Source organism: Otolemur garnettii, unplaced genomic scaffold, assembly GCF_000181295.1.
Source record: "Otolemur garnettii isolate 467f Iridium unplaced genomic scaffold, OtoGar3 scaffold00082, whole genome shotgun sequence".
In the NCBI taxonomy this organism is placed as follows: Eukaryota; Metazoa; Chordata; class Mammalia; order Primates; family Galagidae; genus Otolemur; species Otolemur garnettii.
In genome coordinates this window covers 1,162,593-1,174,068 of record NW_003852477.1, presented here as the reverse complement: position 1 = coordinate 1,174,068, position 11,476 = coordinate 1,162,593, and the positions used below count along the sequence as shown (strand labels likewise).

The 11,476-nt window shown below is 45.5% G+C and overlaps 1 protein-coding gene and 1 pseudogene across 1 annotated transcript; both read left to right on the top strand.

Moving 5' to 3' along the window:
- The first annotated feature begins 5,982 nt into the window (after positions 1 to 5,982).
- On the top strand, positions 5,983 to 6,132 carry LOC111726845 (annotated as a pseudogene).
- Positions 6,133 to 6,836: 704 nt separating this feature from the next.
- On the top strand, positions 6,837 to 7,907 carry CX3CR1 (C-X3-C motif chemokine receptor 1). Its single transcript, XM_012808027.1, has one exon. The coding sequence runs from the start codon at positions 6,840 to 6,842 to the stop codon at positions 7,905 to 7,907; it is 1,068 nt and encodes a 355-aa protein (XP_012663481.1). The 5' UTR covers positions 6,837 to 6,839.
- Positions 7,908 to 11,476: the final 3,569 nt, after the last annotated feature.

Below are 11,476 nucleotides of genomic sequence, written 5' to 3'. Positions count from 1 at the left end.
AAAAAAAAAAAAAAAAAAACCAAACCAAAAAAACCCAACCCTCCCATTTTCCACTTGCCATTCCCTGAGGATTAGCCTACTAGGTTTTGAGTCCAGAAGAGAGAAACCTAGGCAGTTCAGGGCTATGCCATGGACCAGCTTCTTTTCAGGGAGTCTGAGTCTACCATTTTCATTTCTAGTTTTAGAGAAGTGGCCCATGGTACCCTTCAAATTCCTCTTCCCTGGAGTGGTGCAAGAGCACGGGCTTCATGAAGAGGCTCATCTGGAGCTGAGATTCTGGCTCTTTTGTTTCTTTGGATGAGTTAACCAAAAGTCTCTGAGCCTCTCTTGGTCAGTTTGTACAGTGGGGATAATCATTTCTCATGTGAGGTTGTTGAGAGAATTCAGTGGCATCTTGTGTGTGGAGCATAACACTTAGCAGGCACTCTGGGCCTCCTCTTCTTCTAAACTGGGGCTTTTTGAGGGTATGTCAGATTCTGGAATGCAAACAGCACAACGGCATGCCCACGGGGAATGTTTGGATGGAGGTTCAAGCAATTCTCAACTTTTCTTTGTTACAAAGAAAAAAATTAAGTGTCACAATTTTCTTGGCACTAGACTGAACCTCAAAGCCCAGTCTTCACTCAAGGGTTTACTAAAAAGCCATAAACAGAGACCCAGGAGGGTACAAAAACTAAAAGAAGGTAACATTGGATTTAGAAAACAGTAAGCTGATTGTGAACCCAAAAGAGAGGGGGAAAGCCACATAAAAAAAGGATGTTGGATAGAAGAAGAAAATGGATTGGGGCCACCTCAAAGAGAAGGGAAGTATAGAAAAGGGAAGCTGATTGGAAACAATGGGTAACGACTCCCCCCAAACAAAAAAGAGTTAAAAAATAAGTAAGCAGCGTGAGAAAAGGAAGTGGGCCAGAGGAAGTAGACCAGGATTGGCAGTGGAGGAGAGTGAGGAATTTTACAAAGCTGAGCATACAGAATTCAGTTCTGCTTGGGTATAAAACATACGCACATTCAAAGCTCTGCTTCTAGGTTTAGCTCAAACTTCCAGCTCAGAAACATTGACTATAACTAAACTGGGGGCAAGGAGGCCCAGAGAAGACTTATATTCTTGCTGGCTACTGCCCTCAGTTGTGAACTGCAGCCTCAGCTGATGGGGCCTTTATAGTCCTGCACCGGCTTCATGCTGCTTCTTCCCACCCTTGTCAGTAGGAAACCTAGCTGAGCAGATGCTGCAAAGGCTTATCTCACTGGATTCTTACTCTTGGTTTCTGGTGTCCTCAGGGGCAAATGAAACCCATGGACCAGCCAAAGGTGAAAGCTAATTGGACCCCTGGCAGGCCTGTGACCTCCCACCAGGGCAGGCCACACTCCCATCTGCTGCCAGGAGGCCCTATCTCCCAAACCTTGAATATCTCAGAGGATCCAGAAATAAAAGATCTACTCAGCTGAGGCCCAACATTCCTAAAAAGGTAGCCTTGCTAAAGCCACCAAGTTCAGTGGAATAATTTGCTGAAGGAGATGTCCTTCACTGGTATCAGAAGTCTGACATGAATGGCACTCTCACAGGGTGTGGGTTTGGTTCTCAAGGGCAGGTTTGAACTGGCTTGAGTACACAGACTACAAGTTCCTTTCCAGCCAGATAAAGCCCCATGCCTCCATGACTCACTGATTCTTGACATTCGCATAGAAGACAGAGCGGCTGCGTTACGATGGTATCTGTTTCATAATCGGTTATGCTCAATAGCCACACATGAAAGGCCTACTGGAGATGAGAGGGTCTGGGTTTGGGGTTTTGTTTTGTTTAGTTTTGAGACAGGGTCTCACTCTGTCTCGTGCAGTGGCATCGTTGTAGCTGTGACCTACAAGGGCAAACTCCCTTGCCCCCCACACTCTCCCAGGGTGCTAGGGTGATAGGCCTGAGCCACTGTCCCCAGCCAAGGTGAGAGGTTTTAGCTTCCAAGCCATGTTCTGACTGTGGAGAGCTGGGGGGCCTGTGCGCATCTGTGAGGCTTCACGCTGCCAGGCTGCTGTATCTCTTTTCTTCCTCCTTTAGGCTTTTCATTCCCTCATCCAGTCAACACACCAGGCACCTACTAAGTTCTCAGAGCTCCAGGGCCCCTGGCCTGTGATCAGATTGTACGCTTCTGTGTCCTGTGAGCACCCACAGGAGCAGGGCAGCTAATAGGGTGCTGTCACACTACTCTCATGGTACTCCTTAGAATGAAGGAGGAGGAAACAATATTTATCTTCTTACAAATATTCATACGGCATGGACTCTGTGCCAAGCCTGTAATTCTGATGAACACTGGCTTACTGAAAAGATGTGGTTCTTCTCTTAGGAACTTTTAGCCTTGGGAGAAGGAATTGATGGAGGGCTGTAATGCTAAGTTTAAAGTTTAAAAAAAAGTGCTGAGGCTGGACACCTCTGGGCCCTAATTGCAGCCCTGCCACATACATCTCTGTGGCCTTGAGCAAGTTACTCACCCTCTCTGAGCACATTACCTGCCCATAGAGCAGAGATAATGCTTTTATGTGTCAGCTACCACTTATTGAGCAAGTGTAGTGTGCTTGTTACTAGGTTACTTCTTTATTTTGGTTTTTCATATAACTCTTACTATATTTTGTCTATTTTTATTTTTAAAGACCCAAATAAATTGATATTTTTACTAAAACAAGTAATATGTGCATATGATAAAAAATTCTACATGAAAACTATGTCTCCTTCTCTCCATCCTCCAGTCTCCAGAACTTCTCTCCAGAGATAGTTATGTCTCTTCAGAGATATTTAAACCTATATAAAACACACACACACACACATCATTCTTTTCTACGAAACTACATTATACGGTACCTCGGCAAGCTCTTTTTGCTTACTAGTATGTCTTAGAAATTGTTTCCCTACAGAATATGTAGCTCTGCCTGTTTTTTGTTTGTAGGCAGGTGCTTGGCATTCCATGAATTAGATTTATTGTACTTTGATCTGTCCCGACTGACAGACATTGGGGGTTGTTTCCCTTTATTTGTATTTCCAGCTTGCTGCAATGACTGTCAGTGCACACTGGGACAGCTCTGGGGTCTTTGCTGGGGACACTACACTGGGAGAGAGCCAGGATGAGGGCTGCTGAGCACTGCTGTTCCTCCACCCTCTGCATGGCAGGGAGGGGTCCCAAAACAGACTGATGCCCGTGACCAGCCACTTGGCTCTCAATAAAGCAGTATCAGTACCAGCCAGGCAAAGTCATGCCTCCCACAGTGTTACCTGAAATTGCATCCCATCTGCAGAGGATAAATTGACCCACTTCCACCATCCTGTCTTTAGCAAAATCTTAGTCTGTGTGTATTTCCCTGCTCAGATGCTAAGCTCCTTCATGGCTAAGACTGTGTTATCTTTCTGTGAGCCCCCTGCCATGTTGAGCCTGTGCTGTGGGTACCTCATGCGTATTTTCTGAGTGAACAGCAAGCCCCTCCAACCAGGACCACTTCTGGCTTATTTGGAGTCCTGGTACACATTAGAGATGGTTCCCTGTGTGCACGGCAGCCCTGAGCCCAGGCACCCAGCAAGGCGAGGGGCTGGATTTGGGACACCTCTGCCACTTGGCCAGGCAATCCATTACTTGTTTGTATCTCTGCTTCCTCCACACGCTTGTACCAGTCTTCCTTTCCCTCTTGTCACAAATATCCCCTTAGGGTCAGGTGTGGTGGTTCACTCCTGTAACCCTAGCACTCTGGGAGACCCAGGCAGGTGGATTGCTTGAGCTCACAAGTTCAAGACCAGCCTGAGCAAAAGTGAGTCACCCCATACCCCGTCTCTACTAAAAATAGAAAAGCTGAGGCAAGAGGATTGCTTGAGTGCGAATTGGAGATTGCTGTGAGCTATGACACCAAGGCAGTCTATCCAGGGTGACAGCTTGAGATTCTGTCTCAAAACAAATAAACAACAACAACAAAAAAACAAATATAGGCTAAGCCTATACTTGGCCCTTAGGCTAAGCCATTCATTAGAGCAGTAAATTAAAAAGAAACTTTTCTTTCAGAATCACAGAGAGGATTAAATAGATAACGATGATGCATGCAGGGCCAGACCAGTTAGTAACAGCTCAATAAACAGTGGCTAGGGCGGCGCCTGTGCTCAGTGGGTAGGGCGCCAGCCACGTGTACTGAGGCTGGCGGGTTCCAACCCAGCCTGAGCCAGCTAAAACAACAATGACAACTGCAACAAGAAAAATAGCCAGGCATTGTGGTGGGCACCTGTAGTCCCAGCTACTTGGGAGGCTGAGGCAAGAGAATCACTTAAGCCTAAGAGTTTGAGGTGCACTTTACTGTGGGTGACAGAGTGAGACTCTGTTTCAACAACAACAAAAAATAATAAATAAATAAAGAATAGCTTACTCCCCCTTCTCCCAAATAATTTGAAAAGAAAGCATGTTTCACTTCAGGGAAAAAAATAAATTGACTTTTAACAACCAAAGTCCCATAATGCCCAGGGTGGAGAGGAAACACTGGAGTCCACAGGCAGCCTTGATGAACCTAAAGGTCCAGAGGGCTGCTGCCTCCTCACATAATGCAGAAAACAAAGCTAACGCTTAGTAAGTGCCTGTTGTATACAACAACCTATGCCAGGTGCTCCCCTTAGAACAGCTCGTAAGAATGAATCCCAGTCCTGCAGACGACAAACGTCAGGGTCAGAGCTGCCATGCTCACCTGTCGCTCAGCCAGAGAGGACAATCTCAGGAGTGCCCAAGTCCACAGAAGGTACTGTCCTGAGGGGCGGACCACAGGCACAGAGAGGTGAAGACTGATTTTTACGGGCTCTGACTTCCATGTGAGTTCACTTTGCCAGTTCTTTTTACTAGGGAAAAATGGGAGGCAGAGTGTGGCTAGCCCAGTGTCCCTAACGTAGGACCACTAAAGATACCTCTGTTCTTATAAGGAAGCACATCTGGAAAGATTATGCTCTGTGACAAGCTACCTGAGCTAAGTACCAATTCCTGTTTCCCTGTATATGAGCTTGAGTAATAGGAAACTGACATCCATGTGGCTCAAACATTTCATGTCAACAATTTCATACTATTCCATTTACATAGGATTGACTGGTTACGGTCACAGCCAGAGGTTCCCTGAAGCAAAGAAAGCATACCTGTTCCCCAGGCTTGAGAACTCCTGCCCAACCTGAGCAGGCCTAGGTGGGACAGCCTGACCCCCTCCACTGTGGGAGAATGTGTGTGAGATTCAGGACACAGAGCAGAGTCTGGGAAGAGGGAGACAACAGCCTGGCTGGGGAGGGGGCCTCACCTTGGCCAGACACTGCTTGGGTAAAACCATCATGGAAATGGTTTAGGGAGGCGTGAAAATTTCCCTTGGTTAAAGTGTGAGTTTTGCTTTAAGTTGTGGTGAGAAGGGTGGCAGTGTTAACCAGGAGGCAAGCTCTGCGCACACTCAGAGTTCCTGAGGAACCTGTCCGTGGCATCACAAGGACGAGGAGGTTCTCAGAGGAGCAAAGGGCTGCCTCTCAGCTGATGCTAGAGTAAGTGGCCTGCGCATCCCAGCTGGGAAGAGCAGGGAGTGGGGCAAGCATTACTACCCAACTGTATGGAAATGTCTTATTTTTCAATTGCTGCTCAGAAGGAAACAGGTGATAGATAATGGGAGGCCAAAATGAAGCCCAGTGTTGGTGACCATTGGGTAAATCAGGAACTGGGGCCCAGCCCAGCAGGCTGTGTGAGCCCACTCCACAATAGATCAGGGGTCCCTTCTGTGACTACAGAGCCCCTGGATGGTGGCAGCACCTTCTCTTCACTTAGGGCTGTAGGATGACCTCCCATCCTGGTTTGCTTGGGACTGAGGGGTATCTGATCGGAGACTCGCAGGTCTAAAATCAGGAAGTCCTGGACAACCCAAAAAAGTGAGTCACTTTATGTATGACTCTGATCCCTGCTAAAGAAGAGAAGGACTTGTTGGTTCCAAGAGGAAGAGGAAGAGAAATAGCTCCCTGCCTAGTGGGGAAGAAACAATGATTACAAAGGTGGCTTTCCCGGAGAGGCTCATCCATTGCATCCCAGATGTGCTGACCCCTGAGATTTCCCCAAACGCAGGAAATTGTATTGCATAATCTGTGGTCAGTGGTGCTTTCACCTATTAAAAAAAAAAAAGCTGAAAGCTCCTGGATGTTGGTCAGCTCTGAGCAGTCCTGAGACCTCTTTTCCAGGCCTAGCTTCATGGAGGAGAAATGAGGAGACAGAAGATGGAGAAAGTGGAAATAAAGGGAGAGGGTGGAGAGTCACCTTGGGGCAGGTTAGATGGGAGGGGTGAATTTTGGCTGCACCCCACCATCCCACCCATGCTTCCTGCTTGTGGTCCTCTCTTCCTCATCTACATTTTGATCAAACTAGTTATCTTCTGAAGAAACTTTTTGAAGTAAAAAAAAAAAAAGGTGGAGAGAGATTTATCTTAAGCTTCAAAAAAGCTAGATCCAAATGTTCTCTAAGCCATTCCTGTGGCTTTGGGTAAGTCATTAAGCCTCTCGGGTACCTGGATGCCTCTCTTATCAAAGGAGTCTGTTGCAGCCTCCATCACAAGACTGTTGCAGGGATTAGACAAGATGGCATGTGTGAAGCTGGGAAACGTCCATCAGATGTTAGTTTCTTCCTGCCTGCCTATGTGTGGGGCCAGTTAGAATTCCACCTCTCTAGGGACTCAGGGCTCAGCTCAGTCCCCTTGTCTGTCCTCCCCACCTTCTTGAATAAAATAATTTAAAGAGAAAAAAAAAAAAAAAAGAATTCCACCTCTCTTCCTCTGAGAACTAATAGTGTTACTTGTTTTACCTTCTGATACAGGCCCTCACCATGGCCAGCCTGTCTACTGAATCTTTGGAAAACTTTGAGTATGATGAGTCTGCTGAAGTCTGTTACATTGGGGACATTGTGGCCTTTGGGACTGTCTTCCTGTCCATATTCTACTCCCTGGTCTTTGCCTTTGGCCTGGTGGGAAATATGTTGGTGGTGTTGGCCCTCACCAACAGCAGAAAGCCCAAGAGCATTACTGACATTTACCTCCTGAACCTGGCCCTGTCTGATCTGCTCTTTGTTGCCACCTTGCCCTTCTGGACTCACTATATGATAAGTGAGGAAGGCTTCCACAATGCTGTGTGCAAACTCACCACTGCCTTCTTCTTCATTGGCTTTTTCGGAGGCATATTCTTCATCACCATCATCAGCATCGATAGGTACCTCGCCATTGTCCTGGCCGCCAACTCCATGAACAACCGAACTGTGCAACATGGCGTCACTATCAGCCTCAGCGTCTGGGCAGCAGCCATTTTTGTGGCAACACCCCAGTTCATGTTCACAAAGCAAACAGAAAACGAATGCCTTGGTGACTACCCTGAGGTCCTTCAGGAAATCTGGCCTGTGCTCCGCAATGTGGAAGCAAATTTTCTTGGCTTCCTGCTCCCTCTGCTCATTATGAGTTACTGCTACTTCAGAATCATCCGGACACTGTTTACCTGCAAGAATCAAAAGAAAGCTAAAGCCATCAAACTGATCTTTCTGGTGGTCATCGTGTTTTTCCTCTTCTGGACACCCTACAATGTTATGATCTTCCTGGAGACACTCAAGCTCTATGACTTCTTTCCCAGTTGCGACACAAGGAGGGATATAAAGTTGGCCCTCAGTGTGACTGAGACACTTGCACTTAGCCACTGTTGTCTCAATCCCCTCATCTATGCATTTGCTGGAGAGAAGTTCAGAAGATACCTTTACCACCTGTATGGGAAATGCCTGGCTATCTTCTGTGGGCGTCCAGTCCATGTCAGTTTCTCCCCATCTGAATCACAAAGGAGCAGGCAGGGAAGTGTTCTGAGCAGCAATTTCACTTACTACACGAGTGATGGAGATGGGTCCCTCCTTCTCTGAATGGATCCACAAGGCCTTATCTCTACAGAGAACCCAAAGCTCCTTAATCTGACACTGAATAGTGAGGACATGTTTTTTTCTTTGTTGTTTCTTACATGCAAGAAATGGTGGGCCCAAGGCCTACAGACCAACCCTAGAGTTTTTTGAGAATTATGCTCAAAATTTGAATGATAAAGAGAGACATGTCTTTTACACCAAAAGTCAGGGCATTTTTGTTTATATTTACAAATGACAAAAATTCAAGCCAGACTAGTTTGGAGGGGTGGCAAACAGTGTTCATACTGTGACATGGGCAAAGGGGTGGCTGAGCCTTCAAGGTGAGTGGAAACCAAGGCTTGACCCTAGCTAGAATTTCCTCTCTCTGGGCCTCAAATCTTGAGTAGTAACATATCTCTCAGACTCACATAACATAGCTTTATTACAAGAGAGAGACCGATGCCCATGACTTGTTGGTCCCAAGAGCAAAATTCCTAGGGAAGGGTTTTTACATGCAAGAAATGGCCAAGTTTGTAGCAGGTGCCCATCCCTGGACCAGATGGTGGTATCCATGGGGAAGGGATACATAAGAAGGTAGTTTCAGTTAAATCTCACAGTTAGAAGTACAAGAAGACATATTTGCAAGAAGTTGGAGGGGTGGGTATTATTCTGATCAAACAGGACAAAAGCTGCACACCATCCTTACCATGTTCCTGACCCAGCCTCTCTCCCAATCACACCAGCCAGCACCCATTGCCAGCCCCCTCATCAATAATCCCACTTCTATCATGTCTCCAAATCTACCAGGGCTCCCCACTGCCCACTGCATCAAGTCCAAATTCAAATGCTTGGCCTCCAGAACCCTCCATCAGGAGGCTCCACCAACTGATCCCTCATAGTCTCCCTCTTCCCAAGGGACACCAGCCATCCTCTCAGCCAGGTCTCTCCCATGTGACCTCATGTATCTCTGCCTGCTCTCAGGCCCGGGAGAGAAATAGAAAAACCCCTGCCCCAAAGTGAGGAGTGATGGATTTCAACCCCAACTCTTTTACTTAAACACTGGGCAGCTTGGAGCCAACCAACCTGCTACATCTGTAGAAGGGGGATAATGGTACCTTATACTTAGGGAGCATCCTTTCTAGCACAAAAAACCACCACAAACGCTTGCAGATCACAGCCCTCCTGTCGTGGTTCCTAGACTTCAACTTTCCCCACACCTGCCACCATTGTACTGTGCCTAAGTGGAGGCGCTGATGGAACTTGAAGCAGCCTGCAAATTCTGCTGTCTGATGTGCCCCAGACACAGAGGTCCTATTATGGCAGCCAAAGAGCACTCCCAAGTGTACAGATTGACGGCTTTCCCTAACCCAATTCTCCCGGATTACCTGGAGTATTTCCTCATGATTGCCTCATGGCAAATCCCTACTCATGTGGGAAAAATAAAATCATTCATGCTACTGCCAGCCAGAGAAGCTAGGGCCATTGGAGAGGCTTTCTTTTTTCAGAAACATTTGAGATAACCTACATACAACTTTAAAGCCTGAAAAACAATTGCAATAATGCTAAAGAAAAAGTCATTCATAATCTAACCACAGCAATATTGTTAGTCCTGCATTCACCCATACAGGCTTTGTTTTCACTTTCACTTGTTTACAGTTGCAGTCGTAACGTACAGTTTGGTAATCTGCTTTTTCTCTCTTAGCATTAGACCCCAAACAGCTCTCTGTTTCTTCATAGTTTTGTTATTATCGTTTTAGAAGACTCTGCCATATTGTGTATTCATTGAAGGCAGATGTAATATCTGATTCACTGCTGTATTTCTGACACACTCCTGGCAGTCTGTATATTTGTTTAATGAATAAGAGAATGAATCATGTTCCTTCAAGATCAGTTACCATAATTTACTCACATTACTCTGTTGATAAACATTTAACTTGTTTCAAATTTATGGCAAATACATATTTTATAACACTTTCATCTGTGTGATTTCTTTCCTCCTGTTCAGTAATTCCTTGGGACAAATTCCTTGCCATGCAGGTGACTGGGCCAAAGGGCATAGAAACTTCGTAGTTTTTTTTTTTTTAATTGTTATTTGTATTATTTATTTTTTAAATTTCAGATTAATATAAGGGTACATATGGTTGGGTGACATTATTTGCATTTGTTAGGTAGCGCCCTGGCTTACCAACCCCCCACTCCCTCTCCCTTTCTCTCTTTGCCCCCTTTCTCCTATTTGAATTTAATTGTGTTTTTCTTTTGTGAGGGCCTGTAGTTGTTCATCTACTAGTTTCAAGTTAGTACTGAGTACCTGGGGTGCTTGCTTTTCCATTCATGAGATACTTTGCTAAGGAGAATGGAACTTGGTAGCTTTTGATACAGATTACAAAACCTTAATTTAGCAGATATTATATGCAATCTGAGAGCTCAGATCCAGAGCTATTCCAAAGATGATGAGACCAGGCTTTTGTCCTCAATGATTGAACTTTTAAATGCATGACAGGAAAGTGAACCAATAAGCATGCTTTGCATTAAGTGGTCCCAGAGGGACAGTGACTTTTGGTCGGAGTCTTTAGGAGAAAGGAGTTCTCCAGGCAAAGAAGAAGAAGGGCATTCCAGGCTTAGGGAATGGCATGTGTACAGGAGTGTGCAAGAGCACAAGGATCTTGGGATGAGAGAAAACTGCGTGTGAATGTTGAAAGGCACTAGAAGCAGAGTGAGTGGTAAGAGCCTTCTGCAGCTGGGGCTGCTGGCTGTGGGTGAGGGCTGAAGCCACAAACGGAGGAGGTGGTTCTCCTCGGGATGTTCCCAAGGTCGCTTCATTTTTACCTGCTCCATATTCCAGTTGTTGAACCAGGAAAATTCTATAAGTTTAACCTGTTTCTGGACTTTTAGGAAGGAGGAAATAATTCTTTTGGCTTGAGAAATAAAAATAGACAAATACTTTCAGTTCTAGAAGAAAATCAAATTTGTGTCATCATAAGCCTATAGTAAAGTGATTTTTTAACCAGTGTGCTGTGGCACACTGTTGTGCTGTGAGAGGGTCTCAGGTGTGCCATGAAAAATTTTAAAGACCGTTAATTAAATTATCTTTGAAAGAAGTTCAAAGCATAGTAAGTATATTATTTTTTTACGCTTTTTTTTTCAAATCAACATAATTAAGTGTGCCATGGAAGTTTAACTATAGGTTCAAGTATGCCATGAGATTTTAAAAAAGGTTGAAAAACACTGCTGGAGTCGTTTATTCATTCTTTTTGCTGAATAGGACAAAATAGGGGAAAAAATAAAGCCATTCCTTCAAAAACTCAGAGTAGCAAGCATGTTGGTGACTAAATAAAGAAAGGCACATTGGAAAAGACAGTTGGCCCTGGGCTTCCCTAACGCAGAGAGAGATGGTGAAGTCCTGAGACAGAGAGATTTGTGATGAGCCCCAACATATTGACTCTGCATCCATGGGCAAGTTACTTCACATCTCTGAGGCTGGATTTCCTCATCAGAAAAATAAAGATTGGCTTGGAGCCCATAGCACAGTGGTTAAAGTGCCCACCACATGCACTGAGGCTGGCAGGTTCAAACCTGGCCTGGGCCTGCTAAAC